Source organism: Dermacentor albipictus, chromosome 2, assembly GCF_038994185.2.
Source record: "Dermacentor albipictus isolate Rhodes 1998 colony chromosome 2, USDA_Dalb.pri_finalv2, whole genome shotgun sequence".
Taxonomy (NCBI): domain Eukaryota; kingdom Metazoa; phylum Arthropoda; class Arachnida; order Ixodida; family Ixodidae; genus Dermacentor; species Dermacentor albipictus.
Window position 1 is genome coordinate 41,776,779 of NC_091822.1, and position 23,115 is coordinate 41,799,893.

General features: G+C 46.3%; 2 protein-coding genes across 9 annotated transcripts in view; both read left to right on the plus strand.

The window, feature by feature from the left end:
• The window catches only part of LOC135900699 (uncharacterized), a 50,900-nt gene extending 37,343 nt beyond the window's left edge, over positions 1-13,557 (plus strand). For 2 of the 8 annotated variants that reach the window (XR_010563924.1, XM_065430239.1), the window contains exons 5-6: positions 5,440-5,463; positions 5,813-5,941. Coding sequence is in view for 5 of the 8 variants with exons in the window: in XM_065430239.1 (XP_065286311.1) it covers positions 5,440-5,463; positions 5,813-5,892 (104 nt within the window). In the remaining 3 variants the exon portion in view is untranslated. Of the gene's footprint in view, positions 1-5,439; positions 5,464-5,732; positions 5,942-13,367 lie in introns of those variants that run through there. The other 6 variants (XM_065430240.1, XM_065430244.1, XR_010563926.1 and 3 more) reach the window with 4 other exon arrangements.
• A 1,292-nt stretch (positions 13,558-14,849) lies between these two features.
• Positions 14,850-21,239, plus strand: LOC135900698 (uncharacterized). Its single transcript, XM_065430238.1, has 4 exons — positions 14,850-15,008; positions 16,016-16,193; positions 16,935-17,012; positions 20,954-21,239. Exons 1-4 carry the CDS (start codon positions 14,953-14,955, stop codon positions 21,023-21,025), a joined length of 384 nt encoding a protein of 127 aa, XP_065286310.1. The 5' UTR covers positions 14,850-14,952; the 3' UTR covers positions 21,026-21,239.
• The last annotated feature ends 1,876 nt before the right edge of the window (positions 21,240-23,115 follow it).

Below are 23,115 nucleotides of genomic sequence, written 5' to 3' on the forward strand. Positions count from 1 at the left end.
ACGACGCGATAACCATTTGGGATAGTTTCAAAGACAAACTACGGGAACTGTTCGGCGACCTATTGGGCGCAAGGCTGCCGCGAGAAAGGCTCTTGCGTCTCATGTTCAGTCTTCTACGGAGCCGTACGTTTCCTACATCCTCGACGTCTTGGTCTATGCCGCAAAGCTGACGATGCTATGTCCGAAGCAGATAAAGTGTCACATGTTCTAAAAGGCATCGCCGACGACGCTTTCAATTTGCTTGTTTTCGGCAACGTCTCGACTATCGACGCCATCATCAAAGAATGTCGTCGCCTCGAACAAGCTAAGAGCCGCCGTATCACACACCACATCACGCGGCTACCCAACACTGCTGCTACGTCGACATGTGAGGGTCGACCTCGTCAGACCACCACCTGTGACGACGTCACCAGTATTGTTCGCCGCGAACTCGAAGCCGCCTGTTCGTCTGCTTTCTCCACGACGCCTCCCGATCCGCCAGCAACCACCATTGAGATGATTGAGGCTGTCGTCAGAGAGGAATTTGAAAACATGGGTCTCAACACCGTGTGTTCCACGTCTCGACCCAGCGTTCCCCAGTTATCTAGCGGCATGCCTCGTCCCCGGCAGTCCTTTTCTTCCACATCTCGCCGCAACCCGTCCGAATGGCGTACACCTGATGACAGGCCTATCTGCTTCCACTGCTGTCGCATCGGCCACGTCGCCCGTCACTGCCGCAACCGATGGCCGCCACCTCCTCGTACTTACGCCCCCTCTCATTCCCGCACCTTTGGACCTTCTGTACCCTATGCCACCCGCCGTGAACCTACTACCGCTGATGTCCCTGCTCCGAACCTTCGCTGCAGCCGCTCGCCCTCACCTCGGCGTCACCAGTCTCGTTCGCCCCAACCCCGCCACTTTTCTTCGCCGCCTATCGCCTTCCACACCCAGCCGGAAAACTAGGCACTGCAGCTTCTGGAGGTGAAGCTGCGTTGTCGACTCTGCCCTCAAATCTTCTGCTCACGTTACCTACTAACCGAAACCTTCTTGACGTTGACGTTGACGGCTATCCTGTCACAACACTCATCGATGCAGGAGCACATCTTTCTATTATGAGTGCTGCCTTCCGACGACTGAACAAGCTCCTCACCCCAGCGTCGGCACGCGTCGTCCGCGTTGCGGATGGTGGTACTGTGCCTATCATCGGCATGTGTACGGCACGTGTCAGCATCGCCGGCCGCCACACTCCTGTCCTCTTCACCGTAATTGCTCATTGCCCCCACGACCTTATTCTCGGCCTCGATTTTATTCTGCCCTTATTGACTGCTCTTCCAGTACCCTTCGCCTCGAGCTGCCGATGCTCGCAGAACCTTCTGACGCACCCCACTGCCGCTTACGCTCCACCGGCTATCTTCGCCTGCCGCCAAAGTCCATAGCCTACATTATCCCACTATCTATCCCACCAGTTCCTGATGGCGAGTACCTCGTCACTCCTCTGCCCGACATCCCAATACAGTATGACGTCCCCGTGCCTCACAGTATAGTTACTCTTACTGCGAACCACACTCCTATGCCTGTCAGTAACTTTGGATTGGCAAAGCAAAGTCTACCGCAAGGTATTTGCCTTGCCACCATTGATTGTCTCGGCGGCCAATACGTGGCAGCGTTATCGACCGATGGTTCTCGCGACCTTAGCATGCCCATCGTGCCAGCCTCGGGCGTCGATCCCAACATAAAGAAAATGGTTGCGACGGACCTGTCCTCTACGCAGGCTGAAGACCTTTGCGAAGTATTATCGTCCTACCGCGATGTTTTCGACTTCGATGGTCGCCCTTTAGGCCAGACGCTCGCGGTCAAGCATCGCATTCTTACTGGCGATGCTGTGCCTATTCACCGACGACCGTACCGAGTTTCTGTGTCGGAACGCCGAGTAATTCAAGATGAAGTAAACAAAATGCTCGATCAAAACATCATTGAGCCTTCATCGAGTCCCTGGGCGTCACCTGTGGTGTTGGGTAAGAAGAAGGACGGCACGTGGCGCTTCTGTGTAGATTACCGTCACCTCAACAGCAGTACAAAAAAGGGCGTCTACCCGCTCCGACGTATAGACGACGCCCTTGACTGCCTGCACGGTTCCAGATACTTCTCGTCTATTGATCTCCGTCCGGGATATTGGCAGATTGCTATTGACGATATGGACAAAGAAAAAACCGCGTTCATCACACCTGATGGCCTATACCAATTTAAAGTAATGCCATTTGGATTATGCAATGCCCCTGCCACCTTTGAGCGTATGATGGACTCCTTGCTCCAAGGTTTCAAATGGTCCACATGCCTCTGCTACTTCGACGACATCATCGTCTTCTCTCCAACGTTCGACACTCACCTTGAGTGTCTCACAACTATACTTGATGTATTCCGAAAGGCACCGCTGCAACTTAACTCGTCCAAATGTGTTTTGGCCACCAACAAATTATTCTTCTGGGCCATCTAGTTGACGCTTCCGGAGTACAGCCTGATCCCGACAAAACTCGCGCTGTCCGAGAGTTTCCGGTTCCGAAGACAGCCGCAGACGTTCGAACTTTTGTAGGGCTGAGCTCGTACTTTCGTCGTTTTGTTCCAGATTTCACGACAATTGCTAGGCCCCTAACTAATCTTTTGAAGAAAAGCGTACAATTCTCGTGGGGTACTGCAGAATCCACCGCCTTCTCTCGTCTTGTCACTCTTCTAACCTCACCACCCATTCTCGCCCACTTCGACCCTGATGCCCGTACAGAATTACGTACAGATGCCAGCGGTCATGGCGTAGGTGCCGTCTTAGCCCAGCGTCAGCGTGGCAAGGATCACGTTATTGCTTATGCGAGCCGCCTCCTAGCACCATCGGAGCGCAACTATTCCATTACGGAACGCGAATGCCTTGCTGTTGTCTGGGCGGTTGCAAAGTTCCGTCCTTACCTTTACGGTCACACTTTTTCCGTAGTCACTGACCATCATGCTCTTTCCTGGCTCTCATCGCTAAAAGATCCTACAGGCCGGCTTGGTCGATGGGCTTTGAGGCTACAGGAATTTTCATATTCCGTGGTGTACAAGTCTGGCCACCTGCACCAAGACACTGACAGTTTGTCCCGTTACCCTGTTGACGACTCTGACTCCTCCAATATTGCAAGTGCTTCTTGCGTATTCTCTGTATCCTAGCTGCTTCATTTCGCTGACGAGCAACGCCGTGACGCCTACATCAGAGCACCAATCGGCCGTTTTGAACACTCTCCGGCCGATGCTTCTTTAGGCCGCATCGTCCTCCGCGACGGTACTCTGTACCATCGTAACCTTCATCCGGACGGCTCCGAGTTCCTACTTGTAATATCTAAACACCTCCACTCCACCGTTCTATTAGAGCTTCACGACGCACCAACGGCAGGACACCTCGGCGTATCTCGAACCTATGACCGTGTACGTCGCCGATTTTTTCTGGCCGGGCCTTGCCCCGTTCCGTACGAAGTTACGCCGCCAATTGTGAACTTTGCCAACGACGCAAGAAGCCTTCCCAGCTCCCCGCTGGTTACCTGCAGCCGCTCGACATCCCTGCCGAGCCCTTCCATTGTGTCGGCTTGGACCTTCTAGGCCCATTTCCGGAATCTACACCAGGAAACAGGTGGGTTGCAGTCGCAGTGGACTACGTGACCCGCTACGCCGTAACCCGTGCTCTTCCGACCAGTTGTGCAACTGATGTTGCGGACTTCCTGTTACTTGATATCATATTGATGCATGGTGCTCCGCGTCAATTGCTTACAGACCGCGGCCGCACCTTTTTTGGCCAAAGTCATTGACGACATCATGAGTGCCTGCTCAATACAGCATAAATTTACCACCTCCTACCACCCCCAATCGAACGGCCTCACTGGGCGTTTGAGCCGCACTCTTACAGACATGCTATCCAAATACGTTTCAGACAACCACCGTGACTGGGACCTGGCTCTACCTTACATTACCTATGCATACAACTTTTCCCGTCTCGAAACTGCTGGCTTTTCCTCGTTTTGCCTCTTGTATGGCCGCGAACCGATGCTACGCTACCACTGGACACTGTGCTTCCGTCCGCCACAGCTTCCACTAGCGATTATGCCCGTGATGCAATCGCCCATGCTGACCATGCTCGCCAACTTGCGCGCGTTCGTCTACAAGTGTCTTAAGACAAGCAGAAACAACGCTACGACCTCCGTCACCGTGATGCCCATTTTGTGCCCGGCGCCCTCGTGTTGCTTTGGTCACCATCGCGTAAAGTCGGCCTTTGTGAAAAACTGCTTTCCCGTTACACAGGCCCATATCGCGTGATACGTTAAGTGACCGATGTCACCTATGAAATCGTTCTAGACACGCTCACGACGTCCTCCGCTGTGACAACCAGTGACATTGTCCACGTTGCCCGACTCAAGCCCTACAACTCTCCATGCACCTTGGATATTTAACAGCACCGTGACGGTGCTTTTGCCGCCGGGGGGTAATACTACGATATGATTGATCGATGCTCAAGAGACGAGCCACGGCGAGAACGACGAAGAAGTGGGTCGGTGCCCTTGGCACGAGCGATTGTCAGCCTGGCTGCCTGGCTCCAGTGTAAATAGCGTGTAAATAGCATCTCTCGTCTGTGTCGTAACAATATCTTAGTTGAAATCAAGAAAAAGAAATGGGCGTGGGCAGGACACGTATTGAGGAGGGAAGATAACCGATGGTCATTAAGAATTACGGAATGAATTCCAGGGAAGGGAAGCTTAGCAGAGGGCGGCAGAAAGTTGGGTGGGTGGATGAGATTAAGAAGTTTGCAGGGACAACATGGCCACAATTACTACATGACCGGGGTAGTTGGAGAAGTACGGGAGAGGCCTTTGCCCTGCAGTGGGCGTAACCAGGCTGATGATGATGCTGCTGCTGCTGCTGCTGCTGCTGATGATGATGATGATGTGCTCTCAGCACAGGAGTCATCGCGGAACCTACAGCGGGGCCAGCGAAGACTTGCCTAACTTTTATCCTACCTTGATCTTATGTTTCAGATACAACTGAGTGCATGACCAGTGACCCCACTCCCCGCTGTATATAAATCAAAGAGTTTAGAAGCAAAGCGCGAAAAGCTTTCTAACGAGCTTGACGAAAGACGATTCTGTGATGTGTGAATTTTGTGAATACGAGTTGTAGGAAAACGTGTTGTCGCCTAATATACGCACAGTAAAACTGCAATATAACTGCTTACAGACATTGTAGTGTTCTAATAATGCGCAGCGTGGCCATTGACATGCCATATTTTATTCCGCGATACTTGTGGGGATTGGCGATCTTTAGTGACACCTTAGCTAATTTGCTTCGTATGACAATCAGGGTGGTGATGTTTTACCGAGTCTAGGAAAGCATGTGGATGGAAGGAATTTCAGTAGTTACCTACGGCGCCTTTTTTTTCTCTCCCAACAGTGTTTGGCCAACCAACGGTAGTAGGTAAGCGTACAGGCTGTTTTAACTATTCATATCAGTGCCCATGAACAGTAATATGTTCGTTTTGGCAGTATCGGTAGTTGTAATGCAAATTTACCATCCTTGCGCATGTCATGCAACATCGGTTAATAATGTGTATACGCAAGAACAGCATCAGGGATTCGGGAGGAGCCCCTGAAGTGTTCTCGCTGTGCCGCTTTCTGATAGGATTCGGCAGATGCTGAGTGTTTGCAGTCGTTTAACGAACCTCTACATGGAATGCTTTTTTTCAGGGATGTTACGGCTTGTTCTGGCTCAATCCCTCCTCCTCCATACCCTGCTTCCTAAACACTCACGCTGACTCTCTTTACAGGAACGTCGGCTAAGTCCCAGGAGACGATTGTACCTGGCCCTATTTTTTTTTTACCAGGCGCTGACGGAGATTGTTCGTGAGATGAGAAAAACACGTGATTATGATTATTAAATAAAGCATGAAAAAAAACGCCAATGTGTTCATGTGCCTGTGTGCAGCCTTGCACGGCGACTGATCATTTGAAGGTTCCCAATCGTACTTCCCAGTTTTCTGCAGTTATGTACATTCTTGTGAGCAGAAAATCCTACCTAGTATTGTGCAACCGTGTGTGAGCTGCGAAAGGAGAATTAATCAGGTTGACATACACTAGCGATTCCTCTGCTGACCCAATTCCTGTGGCCCATGATGCTTTGCCAAAATGCATTTTATACTGTGGCAAGGAAATTAAATGGCAGCACGGGCCTATACTGAATATCTTAACTATAGAGGCCCTGATAGAGATTTTCCTGATTTTAATATAGTTGAACGCTTTTCAATGCTAATTCCATAGATATTCGGAAATTTATGCTCCATATTATTTTGGAATAATCCACTCATTTGTTGGCCAATTCCCCATCGTGGTTAGGAACCACACAGTTGATAGCCAGCAGCAATAACAACAACATTCCCGAAGGCCGTGTACGAGGTTTACTAGGCTTCTGTGAAACGGCACAAAAAAACAATCAAATGAGAGAGTAGTCGCTTTACCGACCTACTTTTCTAAGCCGCGTCCTGCATATTGTCTGAGGAGGGGAGCTTGTCCCCTTTAGACAAAAATTGTGCGTAGAAAACTTGTATTACCGATTTCTTGCTCTCCAGAAGTATTTATATCGATAGCTTCCGAAGGTGCTTCTACAGCTTCTACAGCTTCTACAGCTTCTACAGCTTCTACAGCTACCTCTGCACACAACCTCAAATTTTTGTGCGAGGTTTAAACAAAACACACGAAGAAAAACAAAAAGAAGATGCGGTGCGTTACGACCAATCGGTGCCGGCAGAAACCACCCGGAGTTGATAGTGTGACGCCTGCAGTTTAACACGCTTTACTCACGAGAATGACATGTGAGGCCAATAAACGAGGAATTTGAATGCCGCGAAGTGTAGTGATTACGTTTTAGACATGTTTATTTTGTACAGTGTGTGCCATTCTTGGGTTAACCTTATGCGCATGCTAGTAAACGTAGAGCATAAGTTTTTGTTAGCATATCAGCTTTTTCTTTAGCTTAAGCTGTTTCATGTTTCACATGTCAACTGCTGGAGCAAGCATGAAAGAACGTTAAGAGGTAAACCAAGGGCCACTGTACAAGCAAATAAGTTTTGTCGTAGGGCTCGAACCACTTATACAAAAAGAGACGGGCTTACCTCCCGACTAATGCGCTAACGTTATCGCGTTAGTTTTTTATGGCGATACTTCCTTTGCTCGCCCTTCCGTGGTTCCCTGGCTGTCCATCTGATTTCTTTGCCGAATAAAGCTGGCCGATCCCGAATAGTAGAGTAACTGAAAACTGGGAACAGTTCAGAGATAATATAATAGTTCAATCATAATAGGGATATTTCTGGAAACGGTAACAGAAGCCGGTAATGTGGTGGACCAGTCCTTGTATCAATGCACCATAAATATCATCATAAGAGTGTTAAATGGAACTCTCTTTTGGCCGAATGGTCATAGGAAACAATAAATATTAAATGAACAATAAAGAAAAACACTTCGGCACTGTCTTTCATCTGCGCTCTTGATTTAGGAAAAGTTAAAAATAATTACTGTACAGCAAAGTTTGAGAACATTCATGACAACCCTAAGAAGGTGTGGGAAATGGTAAATGCATTAACTAATAGAAAAAAAAGTTTGGTGATATAAAAGAAATGACTATAAATGGTAGAACTACTTGTGGTGAGGATCTGGCTAACTCAATGAATGCCAATTTCATAAATGGAGGATGTTATGAAGAGCCTAATGACACTGATTGTGAGACTAATATTATGCTATACCCACGTTAGAACAAACAATATTCATGCAACCAACATATCCTACCGAAGTGGATGCACCCATAAGGCTGCTGAAAAGTAACGTCGCCCCTGGAATTGAGGAAATTGGCTCCAAAGAATTAAATCAAATATCTCGCCTTGTTTCGGGGACAATTGCTCGCGTTATTAATTTCATGCTAACAACCGGTGTTTTCCTACATAAACTTAAGATAGCACGAGTAAGAGCTATATTTAAAGGAGGTCACAGAAATAATTTATCAAATTACCGACCGATATTGGTGCTCCCCATTTTGTTCAAAATATTTGAAAATCTGATTAACCAAAGGGTGATTTCTTTTTTTGACAAACACAAAATCTTGTCTAGTAGCCAATACGGATTTCAAGACAATAGATCAGCTGAAAAAGCGTTGTGCCATATGAAAGATAGCATGCTTACATGGACAGTAGAATGTTAACACTTAGTTTTTTTCTCGACCTAATGAAAGCATTTGACTCAATAAAATACGATATCCTACTGCACAAACTGTCTAGATATCGTGTGCGGGGAGTTGTACCAGAGCTCGTTAAAAACTATTTCAGTGAGCGCTATCAAATCGTGCAAATAAACGACACCACATCATCACGGACAAAGTTAACACAAGGAGTTCCACAGGGGTCAATATTAGGTCCGTTTTTATTTCTTGTTTGCATTAATGACATTGTAACTATACCCAACTCTCCTGAACTTCTTATGTATGCCGATGATACTATTATCTTTTCTAAGTCCACAGATCTAACAGATTTAGAAAGAAGGGCCAACACCTACCTTGCGTCCCTCACGGCCTGGCTTCGGGAAAATAGGCTGCAGCTTAACACAGCGAAAACAAAGTACATAATATTTCGTGCACTTAACAAACCACTAAGTAGGGAAATAGTTTTAACTTTTGAAGGACAACAGATAACCAGGGTTAAGGAGTAAAAGTTTCTTGGTGTTTGGTTTCAAGAGCACCTTTTATGGAATGTACACATTAATAATTTAGCTACCGAACTCTCCAGATCTGTTGAATGCTTGTATAAGATTGCACACTTAATACCTATCTGGCTGAAACAAAACTTATATACTTCACTGTTCTACTCCAGATTATCGCACGGCATATTGGTATGCGGTACCACAACCGAAACTAACTACAACAGGCTCATTATTCTACAAAAGAAAACATTGCGCATTTATGAAAACTATCACGGACTATCTCATGAACTAAGCACATTACCATTATTTTTTGAATACCGAATGCTTAAAGCTAACAACGAATGCCTAAAGCTAATACTACAGTATATATATATAAAAATGCACTATATATACACGAAAACATTAATGAAGTTCCTTACGATATGAGACTAAAAAGAAAACGGACCCTAATGACAAGGGCCAATTATGGTAAAGAAACAACCATGTACCAGGTATTAACAATCCTAAATAAGCTGGAAGATAAAATTGATTTCAGTATGACTGGAAACGCCTTCAAAAAAACCATGTGAAGGAATTGTTACTAATAGAGTTTGAGAGAGTGATTGTTATAACATAAATATATTATAACCCGCTTTTTTCCTTTTCTCTGTTTGACGTGTGTACATACATGTTCGTCGTTATACGCTGCACTTTAGTGTACTATGGTAATTTACATGTGTAGGGGAAGAGGGGGGAAAAGGGGAATATTTTATTATTTTACCGTCTATATTAGTAAACAAACTTTAACCCAATAATTTTGTCAATTCTGTTCTCAGTTTGTGTAAACTCGTGTTCAGTGTGTTAAAATATGTAACGTTATGTGTGCCCCCTCACTGCCAATGAACTACCACAAAATAATGTATAATACATGCGTATTTTGCGGGTACAGGGGCCCCTGTCAGGCGTTTGCCCCTGCACCTTTCTTGAAATTGTACTCAAGATGAAATAAACATTCATTCATTCATTCATTCATTCATTCATTCATTCATTCATTCATTCATTCATTCATTCATTCATTCATTCATTCATTCATTCATTCATTAAAAAAATAGCTGTGGCTTAGGTAAGGTTAAGCCCAGGATGCGAAGCATACTAGCCTTTATTTTAGTTGTTGAACCACTGTTTAGCCTGGTGAACTGCTGTTGCTTGGCTATATTTGGTTCGGCTAGACGAAGAAACAACTCGTGCATTACTGCTTCGCCTTCAAGAGTGGAACGCGACAGCGTTCCCGTCGACCCGCCAAGGGGTGCAAGACAATGGGCTACAGGGCAGCGACTACGCGCCCCGCATTGGACGCGGTGAGCGTCGAGCAAAGCAGCGTTCGGCGCGGCAACGAAATGTGCGCCTGAGCAAGAGACGCACGTCTTAGAAACAGCTCGTTTCTAAGGCAACACCGCATTTACTAGAGGCACTTTTGTACCGCTTTGAAGCATCGTACTCGTGGCTCAGTGGTAGCGTCTCTGTCCCACACTCCGGAGACCCTGGTTCGATTCCCACCCAGCCCGTCTTGCAAGAGTTGAGCCAAAGCCACTTCTCCTCTGTCGTGACGTCACGGTGTCACGTGGTTTCATGGCGACACCGCCGCGCCTGAGGAGCTGGGTTGAGCTCTCGTAATATGCTTCGCATAAAAAAACAATGGCTGTGGCTTAGCTAAGGTTAAGCCCAGGATGCGAAGCATACTAGCCCTTATTTTAACGCGACAGCGTTAAGGAGCTCGTGTCGCAGAAAAGCCGGTGTCGTCGGCGTCGGCTCAGGCGTGCGGCGCTTGCTCAGGCGCACATTTCGTTGTCGCGCCGAACGCTGCGTTGCTCGACGCTCACCGCGTCCGATGCGGGGGGCGACGCCGCGAGCGACGGCGCGAGTTGGAGCCCCGTTTCTCCTCTTTCATGACGTCACGGTGTCACGTGGTATTGACGGCGACACCGCCGCGCCTGAGGAGCTGGGTTGAGCTCTAGTAATATGCTTCGCATAAAAAAACAGCCTCGATTCTCTTGGTAGCAGCCAAACATTTCCCGAATTGAGCTTAAGTCGTAAGTGCTGCGTTCTTATTAGTGTGCTGTGTGTGCTTATAAACCATAGTAATGAAACAGTGCAGTCCTAACAGGCATAAATGGAAAGAGAAGTGAATGATGTTTGTACGTGCACATACACGAAATGGCATCCTTGTATACATACACATACAAAAATGTATATATGTGCATATACAACTTTTGTAATGACATTGCATTCTTAATTATTTCATAAATGCGCCTACAACACAAAGCCATCCGTTCTGCCTCTTGAAGCTCCTCATTACAGGTCACAATGGTTGTACAAGTGGCTGAACTTCATGTGCATCTACGCAAAGACTCTTTCATTTACCTACTTCTCTCTTCTAAGAGGCATTCGCCCTTAGAACGACCTCTCTAACACTATTGTTTATGAGGGTGACCTAGAAAATTTGTGGCTTCTTTTACTAACAAATTTTTCAAAAATCTCTCCATTACCTAACACATTATTTTTGTAATAGCCTTTCCGGCTATTAAGGTGCAGCTACTGGTTAAATACTGTTTCTGTATGAACTAATTATTGCCTGCTCGCTCTATAATTCTACTGATTATATTGCGCTGTGTAAAATTTCGATTGTTGAATGAGCTGTCGCAGTCAACAGCATTCTGTTTGTTCTTTGTATTTATTGTAATACCACATTACTGTAAAGTAGCACATTTCCTACCCTCTACTTGTACAAATATTCACATGTGTACTTTAATTAGTCTTTTTGTTATAATAATTGATTGTACTCTCCTCCCTTACAACATGTCCGTAGGCGCCTGTAAGGTATATATATATATATATATATATATATATATATATATATATATATATATATATATATATATATATATATATATATATATATATTCACAGTGAAGTAGACGCGCGTATGAAGCGGTTTATTGACGTTTCGGCCGGGGTCCGGCCTTCACCAGATCCGGCCTTCATCAGGTTAGGATGAAGGCCGGACCCCGGCCGAAACGTGAATAAACCGCTTCATACGCGCGTCTACTTCACTGTGAATATTTACCCGGACCCAGAACTGCTTATTTTCTGGTATATATATATATATATATATATATATATATATATATATATATATATATATGTGTGTGTGTGTGTGTGTGTGTGTGTGTGTGTGTGTGTAAGTTTGTGAATCACATGAAATAGTCATAAGTACATGTGATGGCATAACATGGAGTCGCTGACCATGTCAGATTCCATGTTTGCTTTTTCTACCCTAGTCTCCATACCAATTTGGCAGCAAACAATCAGTATGTCACAGACTGGCGTCAAAAGGGCGAAGTAAAACAATCACCAACTTTTACGATACTCGCTAATGCGAAATTTGAACGCAACGCTAAACGTGTTTTCATTTAACGAAGTATTGGCTGACGTGGGCAATCTGTCACGTGGGGCACTTTGCAAACGGAGCGAAGTGTGGCGCGAATGCTTCGCTAAGCGGGACATAGCGAGAGGCAGCGCGTGGGTGACGCTTGAGTGACACCGATCATGCAACACTTTGTTTTCATATATGGTATCGGGGGCGTCATTGGTGAACAAACGACGCGCGCTACTCTGGCGCCATCTCGTAGCAATCGTCGCCGCAGAAAACGTCTTGCGCGGCAGTACCATTATTTTCTCACGCCTCCGCTTTTCTTTTCGCTATCGCCGTCATTCATCCGGCGCTGGGCTCTGCGTTCGCTCTTTCATCCTTCAATGCCCTCGCTCTCTCCGCTACCCCAAAGAGTGACGTCGACGCTCAACGCAGAAACGGGTGCCTAAGAGCTGTGCTCTAAATGTCGGCGTCGTCATCACATTGCTGCCGTCATCACACACACACACACACATGCACACATGCTTGCGTAAAGCATATAAATGTTCATATAGCATAAACACATTGGTCCACCTGGGAGGGCTTTCCGTAATCCCAGATGTTGCTAGGAAGACCTACCAGTGAAACGCGTTTCATAAGATCTTTTTTCCTTAGTGCGTGGGATCTACTTCATTTATGTTTGGATGCAACTATTGAAAAGGTTTGTTCGTATCATATGATAACAGCACAACCAAAATTACAGGCTTTCCCATGTTCGTCGTGATTGCAGCTGCCCGCTGTGTCTCTTGCAGCAACCAGTGGCATCTCTGCCGTGCCACAAGCAAAGCTTTAGAATAGTAAGCTGTTGGGCTAGTTGGCTTGACATTATTTTTGCAAAGGGGAGCGCAGAAGTGTTGAGCAAGAAGCTGACAGCGCATGCGCAATATCGTTCCTGGTAGTTTGTCCCTGAAGATATACTTAGTTGTAAGTGAGCGTCTTTCCTGTCCACGTCTCTTTTTTCCGCGACGCTTCTGCGCTCCTCTTTGCAAAAAAACAAAAAAAAACAACCAAAGCTGTCGAAGTAGAGTGACTCCTTGGCACTGCCTGATTTATTAGAGCTTCGGCATCAACGAACTGTTGCACCCTTCAAAGAACACGGTAATGTTATATTTGAGCAGCCAAAATAGGTGCCAGGAAAAGAAAACTATAACGTTAGTGTAATCATGGCCGGAATTATAGTGCTGTTTTTTCAGGACACTCAAGCCATCATGACTCAATTGGGGAGGCAGCCTGTGCCAGCATTTAGCCATCCTGCAACGCCAATTGCAAGATGGCACCAGCCTTTTCACTTGGACAGCCCCGCCAATGCAACCATCAAGAAGGAATTCGTTTTCTCTGCACAACTTTCAGGGTCAAGGCAATAGCCAGGCTAAGTTCAACAAGCGGTAAAATAAGTAAGGGACGCTTGTAACAAATACACTGAAGAACGGCGAATAAAACAAAACTCCTTATTGTTTAATTTGGCTGTATTCAGAACTTCTCACGATGGCATTCACTAAGACGCAAACCGAAGTAGCAAGTTCCGAGTCAAAAGACTGCACAATAAATGCCGTACTTCACTAACAGAGCTTCTGTGCAGGGGTCTCGTTTAGGCTGATAGTATAGCTCATTCTCATATGATTCTCAGACGGAGATGTACCAAGTTTTCTTTTCGAGGCCCCTAAATTTACTTTTTTTACAGAAACCTCCCTCAGAAATGAGACGTCAATTGGAGCATTTGTTGACGTTTTGCACTCTGCGGCGTCGGCCATTTTTCGTCACGGCGCAGTTTCACCAACAAAGACAGCTAAGGCTTTCGCCTTAAAGTTAACAGCTCCTGCAATGAAATGCGAATATGGCAGCATTATCTAAGGTTATATTGTGCCCGTTGTGTCGCTGGGGATCTAGCTTTAGAGGCGTGAAGGCGTTACTTGGCTTTTTAACCAAAAACGTTTTTGATTCTAGTGGATGAGTTGACTTGCCGATTACACGTTTTGCATCTTCCTCCAGTCGTCATCGCTTCGCGTCGTGCTCCTCTTTCATTCGCTGTTTTCTCTTTCCTAGCGTAGAGTACCTGGATAAAAAGCGTGCCTTAAGGTTCTCTACGTTTCATAATTCACTTTCGTCTTTCAGAGTGCCAAAAAAGAACGCAATTGTTTGTAGTGGGTCAGCGCGTAAAATGAATGGACGTTTATTTGTGCGGGATTAGATATTTATTAGCGAGACTGAAGCTCCATCATTTCCTATGCAGTTGTTTACTACCTTTTGATGTTCTGTCAGCCTTACAAACAGGTACAGACGAAATGGAAGGGAGGCACACAAGCATTTCTTCCCTCTGTGTCTGTATTTAGCACTGATACGTCATGGATGTATTCTAGCTCACAGTTTTCTCTTCTTGTGCGGTACCTAGTTTCTTGCTTGATTTTTATATTTAGTATTCTAACTTTATCTTTTACAACCACTCCAATCATGGGTCATCCCCCACTGCGTACTGTTTGAGTGTCATCATCATTATCACCAAAAGAAGGGTGGCTCCTATTGTTTACGGAAGAAAAACATCTCACTTCTTTATTTTTACTATAATGATATAATGTTTTTCTTTCGCGGCCCCATCAGAAAGCTGCTTATTGAGATTTCAATCGTTTAATTTGCGTTTCCTATTTTTTTAATGATTGGTACTATTTACCAGTGAGTTTGGAAGAAAATTCCGTGGCAGTTTCTGCGGCTACCGATAGGAAATCTGCCCTTGTGGGTACCTGCGAGATTTAGAAGTCAACAGCAACACAAACAGCCTCAGAAATGCCGTTGCCTCGCTTCTGGCGTCGTAAAGACCAACGACGGGCCAGCGATGACGGGTCAGTTCCAGCTTTGCGTTACTTAAGAAATCTGAATTTGAGTTCACAAAGTCCACAGACATGCGAAGTTACCTTTAAGAAGGGAAGTGTTGCGAAATGACGGTCGTACATCGGACACTTTCAACCAATGTTATGATCATAAACAATGTTAAGCGCATAAAGTATTAGCCAGAACATTTATCGCCTTCATGACTGAGAGTGAGGAAGGGGTGGAATCAGCGCGTTTCGTCACAAGTACGTAGGCTTTTTCTTATCTCTGTAACTGAAACTGAACGACGCAGAATTGCTGAGACACGAAAGGAGACTCGAAAACCGATACGTTGAGTAGTAGAGAGCTGTTGTAATGCGTGCTTATAAGCCCGTGCTCATCGAAGCGTTCGGTTACGAAGAAAGTGTGTATACTCGATGTGAATGTTACACCTGACACCGAACTTTCCATTTAGTCAAAATCAGTGTGGAGTTTTTCACTATGATGTGCCTGATATTATACGGCAGTTTTGGTACGTAAAACCCCTAAATTAAATTAATTTGTTTTTTTTTGCCACTGGGCGTCACGAAATGAACGTTGGCACCACTTAGTGGCGCATAAGGTCACTAAATGGTTCGTCTGTGTTGAAATTTCTACATCATTGGCAATGACTGTCACTGACATTTCATTCGCATCGACCACTTTCTACGAGAAAGAACGGCAATCTTCACAATTCAATAACCCTGTAGCAAGTTGCGCATCGGCAAGTAGAAAGAAAACGAGATGTTCAAAAGACACAACGGCGTTGCCACTCGGGCAACACGAACCTTCGACAAGGTCCACTGGTATGAATTTCCTCGAAGGACGGTAACGTCAATGAAGAGGGTTTTCAAAGGTTGCACGCAAAAGGGCACCGCCGAAAGAACAAAGCGGAGTGCAGGGTCTGTGGACGCCTGTGCTCGCTTTGCCTGTACCACGCACCGTCAACGCGCATGCTCACACTGCTGCTTGCTTTTGGCTCGGCGCTTGCACCCCGCAGGCCGGTCTACGTACTGGAGCTCAGCAGCTCGGCTGCATCGGTCCGAGAAACCGCCGCATTGGATGCAGTGCACCGCGGCGACAAGGGAAGAGCCGAGGGTCGCAGCGTGCTCGCCCTTTCCATTGTGGTCGCCCTGCTAACAGTGCTGGCGGTCGGCTTCGCCTTGGGAGTAATCTTCGTAAGTTATCAAGTCAGCGGGGTTCTCGTTATTTGGCTAAGTCAGGTGAAGCTAACTAATTACGTTGAAAGAGCACCGGCATCAAAGTTCACTTTATTATAATGCATCTCAAGATCAAAGGGACCGCGTGAAACATCCAGCAGAAAATGCTTGTCTGACATATAGAGTTTTCTTGTGAGTGTTATGCGAGTCCCGTAGAGTGCGCTCAATCTTATTTAGCAGAAGTAGACTGCGAATACTCTGTTGAGGGACGCCTACCTGAGAAGGCTGACAGCTATTCCAACAGGGTGTTCGAGAAGTCATGAATATTGCGTTATTTATATGGCAGATACGCTCAGTTTCCCCTGAGGTTTGGCGCTATTTATTTATTTATTTATTTATTTATTTATTTATTTATTTATACAGCAACTGCCCCACTTAGGGTGTAGTACATGAGTGGTATGACTTCTAAGACAGGAAACTTTCTTCAATGCGCTTCTTGAAAAGCATTGTCTTTAGACCGACAATTTAGCTGTTGTACGTCATTAGGGTGTACAGCAATTCATTTCAATTGATACTCCCATACCATAATCATAATATTGCTATCATAGTGATCTCTTATTTGATTACTTTCACCGTAATACGGTTATGCATCTCTAAGTTCTCGTACATTTTGTGCTCACCTCATATCACAGCAGTTGATGAACCTTGTTTTAGCGCAGCACAAAATAATTATTTCCTTGTGGCGCTGTTGCATTCAAGAGCGAGACCACGACACTGGCATCGCCCGAACCGATAACTGACTTCCGCTACAAGAGGCAGCAAGTCAGCACCGAAAAGGTACATGCATGGTGCCCTAGCACCTTTACCAGCCTTGAGTGTGTCAGGGCTCAACCTCCTTAATAATAAACGATCTATGTCTTGTGCAAGCGAAGGCATAACGATGTTTCATGGTTCTCGGCAAGCGAAAAGAAGTCTGCTCCATTTGACTGGCACTCTTTAATTCTACCAATGTAGCCTTCATGTTCATAGGCGTTCCTGGCTGCTGCTACTGAAATGCAGGCACAACCTGAAGGAAACCGTCTGAAGCCATGTTGGATGTTAATTTAAGGATGTTCTCATAGATACAAATATTAGGACTCTTTATGAGATATCAGCATCTTCATATCGAGCTTTTTATGCACGAAATAAGGGGACGTAGAAACGATGCAGAAACGCTTATGAGAAAAGGAGAATAAAATCATTTACATTTGTGCCATCTATTTTGCACTTGGCTTTTTTTACCTTTTCTTCTGAATGCGTCGCCTTGTGCGCTGGTTGCTGTTCAGAGCTAGGAAAGTTCTTCAGAAACGTAGCAGGTTGGAAGGTACTTGGCACTTGGGAACGAATATTTCGACCATACGCTGGACTCTCATGGCAAGAACAGTGATTAAGCGAATACAACAGCGTTAATTGTTCGTCATTCCTAGGGTATGGTGACAATGTGAGAATACCCACCGTGGTTGCTCAGTGGCTATGGTGTTGGGCTGCTGAGCATGAGGTCGCGGGATCGAATCCCGGCCACGGCGGCCGCATTTCGATGGGGGCGAAATCCGAAAACACCCGTGTGCTTAGATTTAGGTGCACGTTGAAGAACTCCAGGTGGTCAAAATTTCCGGAGTCCTCCACTACGGCGTGCCTCATAATCAGAAAGTGGTTTTGGCACGTAAAACCCCAAATATTATTATTATTACAATGTGAGAATGTGTGTTCGTTGTTTCTGCATCTATTCCGCAACCAAAATGGGTTCTTCTATCATGCGAGTTTGCGATTCCACTCCTTGGGGTTTTCGTTGAGGCACTCGTAACGTCAATATCCATTTTCTAATTTTCATCTGTTTTTCAGTCTGCTACAATCATTGTAATGTCACACTTGGGAACAGTATGAAATCACGCTTTCGTGACGGTTGTGCTTTGTCCAGTTATTAAACATCGTAAATTTGTTCTCATCTAGCGTAAACAATCAGGCCTGCATTTTGGCAATTACATATTCCGCAAACAAGTTACGCGCGAAGGAAGAAAGCGGAGAGCGAACACGCAGTCATACGTCGCGAGGCCGGAGGGGGGGCGGAGATGGGATGGAGGGATGAGGGCATGGAGGAAGGAAACTGAGGAGAGGTCCTACCCCCTCCGCACGCTAGGAGAAAAGTGTGGAGGAAGTGACGTAGTAGGTTCTCCTCTCTTTTTTTGCTGATTTTTTTCTTTTTTGCCGTCGCGGCCACGCGTTTCGGGCCACAATGGCGGCTTTGTTTTGGTTCTGTGCGCTCACACGTGTTGCTCTGTAGGCTTCGTACCGTGGCAAAGGCGCCGTGCGGGCAGGTTTGCGTTGGTCTCCGTGTTTTGTTGCGCTGCGTTATCTGGACCGTGCTCTACCGGATGTTGTGGTCGCCAAGTGGGACAGGAGGAACTAAAGTTCGTGAAATGAACGCGCATGCAACGTTGTACGCAATGAATCGCGCCCGGCAACGGCAACGGGCGAAGGAATATCCGCGGGAAATTTTGCCCTCGCTAACGTGCCATCGAAGGCCGAAACCGATGCGTTTCACAATCTGTACAATGAACGCCGTGCAGGTCAGTAATTCCTGCTTTTGACAGCGCATATGATGCATTTGCGGCACGTAGAACGTACGTTATGAATGCATAGTTTGTGTTCAGTAACAACTTGCTTTTGTGCATATTAAAACACATGTCCTGTTGCTTGTTCCTCGCATTACTCGCGAAAGCACGAAGTCTTTTAAGCAGAGCGCGTTCGAAGTTCATGCACACCTGCACAGGTGTACACGTGCTGATAGGGCGTTACACAGTATATGTGCATTTTGCAGCCCTCGGCACCATGTGCCGGCCAGTCGACGCTTCATCCCGGATGATAAGAAAGAAGCGGTAGCTTTCACTTAAGGAACGAATCCTCCCTACGGCAGGCATATCTTATCTGTGCGCGCGAGAAGCGCAGCGAAGTGGAGGCTAGCGGATGCGCTGCAAGAGTCGGCAAGGCTCCACAGAACGTACGCCTGCGAACACATCAAACGGCTGTTCCATGGTCGCATGTAGGCGGGTTCTACGCACGCACTGTACTGCACCGTGCGCCGGTTATCGCAAAACATTGGTTACGTGATGCTTCACTTACCGTGGTAAGAAGGCACCTCAGGCCGCAGTCAATGAGTCTAAACGCGGAGTGAAAAATGACGTTCCGCCTCCTCGCCAGCGCGCTGCCGTAGTGATGCGCGGCCACCCGAAGTTTGTTCAATGAAGCTGGACTATTCCTCAAGAGGGAATGTGTTTGTGCTGATACACTCCAAATGGATCGCAAATCGGTCGGTGTGTCGTACGTGTCTCCAGTGCGTTCTTGCAGTGCAGTGAGAATGCGTACATTTTTTTCGTATCGCCAGACGTCTAGCTCGCAAGACCGTCTGAGAGCCCGAGGAAGCTCAGGCAGACAAAAACAAGTAGTAGAAGGCAGCGATAAAGGTTACCTTTTTTTAAAAACACGCAAGAACTTGGCAGCGGCCGGTACCTGCGGTTGATGAGAACAGTTCAGTTGGTTGGCCTTGTAAAGCATGTTTATTTTCATAAAAGCTGGTAAAAGCAGCCGATTCGACCTCACGGCCCAATTTGCGAAATTCATTATGAACTTCTTTCAAGATGATCTTGGCAACGGTAATGCAAAGAGATCGCGATTGTTCAGTATTGCTGCGGAGGGCGCGCGTCAGAGCAGCCCGGTTGCGCGCAGCGCGGCGTGGTTTCGCGAGAAAAGTAAACAAGAGAGGAGAGCTGGCCCGATAGGCGGAGCATCGCCATGAGCAACGCCAACTTCTGGCTTCACTTTAGCTTCACAAAGAGTGACGTCAGGGCCTCTCCTTAGTTTCCTTCCTCCATGGATGAGGGGGACTGTGTTGTGCTCCGGCCGCAACTGCACATTTCGCGACCGGCCGCTAGGGGTACTGGCGGTCACGGCCCCACACGGAGGAAGGAAACTTGATAAAAACGCTTTCGTAGCGTGTGAAACAAATACACGGGACCTGACCACCAGCGTCCGATGATGCAGCAAAGCTCAAGGGACCTTTCATGACGGTCACGTTTAGGTAAATCGCCAAATTCAGAACATTCGCTTGCCGGAGACGACGTTAGCCAATGACTGAACGTGGACTGACGCTGTGGTGTACACGGGCTGATGATATATGCGGTGCTGGTATGGTTCGAAAAATGCCAATTATAATGCGATCAAGCTATCACGAATGAGCTAAAATAAGTGCGTAGGTATCTCAGAAGGACAGCGCTCGTCCTGTGTCCTCCCTTGTCCGCGTTCTTTTGACGCTGTTTTAAATATGAGTGCGTAGTTGCTCTACAGAAATGCTATTGAAGTTGTTCCTAAATCAGCCATTACATTCATCCCACTCGTGCAACTGCCGAAACAGATACGCCCCATGAAATTCTGTGGCTATTGGCCGCCGCATTATGTCGCGTAATTCGCCCGTCAACGTTTTGCAATGCAATAGCTTCAGCTACGGTTAAATTAAGCCACGCTTTATTTAAACACTTATTACTGGAAGCCTGGCGTTCCTTTGCATCCGCCTCATTCTGTGAATTAAGGTCAATTTTTCTTTTTAATTTATGCTAGCCTTCTTTTTCTGCTCAACTGTTCTGCATCCCTGCCTTTCTTGCGCGTCGTTGTTTTGATACATTGCCTTTTGTGCACTAATTCTATACTCGCCCGTTTTCCTTATCTGCGCTCTGCCAAAATCGCAGCCTTCCAACCATCGGGTGAAGTACAATACATCCGCCGGGGCGAGCGGCGTCCAGGGGCCCGTGGAAACCTAGTGGAAGTTCCCGCCGTCCACAACATTACCAGTCGCCGAGCACCACAGTCAAGTTTACACTTTTAGAACAGACTATCCCGCCAGAAGTCTGTTGCCCACCACACGTGGTCCTCCGTGGCTGGCTTGAGATGGGCGCTTCGCCGAGAATTATTCCATGCTCTACGCATTTCCGTGTACCAAATTGAGTTTGAATATATGTAGTTACGATCTTTCAATATCTGTGCAGAGAATGAATCGTCATGTGGAAGGCAGTGCATCAATTGAACGAAAGCTCGACCTCCTTCACAACACAGCCAAGATGACAGCGTAATTAATGGTTGCAGATAAATGTAAGCGATAAAATATAAGGCAAAAGTTTAAGCCCTTGAGGTACATAAGCCAATGAGCCGAGAAATTATTGATGTTTTGCATTATTTTCTTCACTTGGGCGTTCGAAACAATAATGAAGCACCTTTAAAAATGATATTTCCGATACGGCATGGTATGGCAAAATTTCATTCTGGTCGTTCGGAACGCTCGTCAGCTCCCACGTCGGTACAGAAAGACCGAGCCTCTCTGCTGCGTAGCGGGCACGATGGACAGCCCGTAGCTGCACTTCAAGATCGAGGCTGATTAGGGGCAGCCTCCCACTTGGATGACGCGACGCCGTCGCGTAAGGCGGGGCACCGTCAGGGCACATGTTCTATGTTAGTTGTGTCTGAGCATAGGTCGCAAATATTTGTCGACTGTATCCCTGATAGATTCTGTGTAACAGTGCGTGTTTACGGCCAGGAGTAACCTTTGTGTTAAAGCCTGTGGTCTGCCTTGTTTGCTATGTGGTGGATGATATCGTCTCTGTCCCATGTAAAAATATGTGGTAAGTTCGTTATATGAGGAGGGAGAGTCCCGATTGTCCACAACCTCAGTGCCTCGCCACCCGGTAGCTACGTGTCGGCTTGCATGTTGTTCTCTGGGAAATATGTGTCCCTACGTACCTTTAGGGAGTCGAACATTTATGTGGGCTTCTCTTAGCTGCTTCCACCGTAGAACTACATGAAGCAATTTCTTGCGGCAGGGAAGCAGAAGGGAGCATTGCAAATGTTGCAGCAGGTAAACACGCGGTTTTCGAGCTTGGAGTGCGAACATGCCATGCACCTATTTCGAGCGGGAGCTTTTGTAATTTGGTGTATCCAGCTATGACCACTGGATACATGACAACAGATTCCACAAAACACTGCTTATATTCGTACACAACACAGGCCTCACAGCACACATATAATACACATATACGCTCCAAGAATTATGCCTTAAGGGCAAGCCTTCATCGCAAAAAAAAAAGCGTTTTGTCTTGCGCGCATTCTTATGCGCCTGCACATCTGCTCAAGACTTGTGCCCGCTCTCAGCGAAAAAAATTTCGACATGATCTTATGGTAGTGCTTCGCAGAACTGCAGCGATGTGAGAGCGGACATCGTGGGCACGTCAGCTTACAGCTTGGCGTACATTATGCAGACAATGTTCAACCCAATGTCCAGGAATTCAAAGAACACTCCGCAGTAGTATTTTATTTTTGACTTTCAGTCCACTTCGCAAGTTACCCTGAGCTGACAACTGATAGCTCATAAGAAGGTTGACAACTGAAAGCCCTTGATTTCTTCTGCCGAAGTTATGCTTTGCTCGGCATACCGAATTCTTTCTTTTACAAGCATTTATATGAAACTCTCCAACATCGTAACAACAGAAAATACTGTTTGTATTATAAGATCCATTGGGCGCTTGCACTGGCGAATACACTTTATTTCCCTGCGTTGCGCGCAGGATTGATTCGCTGTTTTGCACGTCTTGTTCTATTAAATGGCCATTTGACACGGCACAGGTAGTTTTGAGGAGCAAGAATGGCAAAATGTTTGGCTGAAACAGATTCTGTCTTTCAGTTTTCGGTGCGTTTCAATACTCAGCCTTTTCTGGGTCTTCCGCCTCAATTTCTGCCCAACGTTGTCAAAATAGACTTTGTCAAACTGTAAAGCACACTCATTGTTGCTGCGATCAAACAAAATCTTATAGAATCATGTCTTACCATAAAAGGAAGTTGAGTTGTTTTCCTACCATATTTT

Bases quoted from the DNA above. Each gene is read 5' to 3' on its own strand.
- LOC135900698 (XM_065430238.1), top strand. From the start codon at position 14,953: ATGCCGTTGCCTCGCTTCTGGCGTCGTAAAGACCAACGACGGGCCAGC. The intron at 15,009-16,015 runs GTCAGTTCCAGC...TGCACCCCGCAG, and splicing joins CGACGGGCCAGCGATGACGG to GCCGGTCTACGTACTGGAGC. The intron at 17,013-20,953 runs GTACATGCATGG...CCAAAATCGCAG, and splicing joins AGCAAGTCAGCACCGAAAAG to CCTTCCAACCATCGGGTGAA.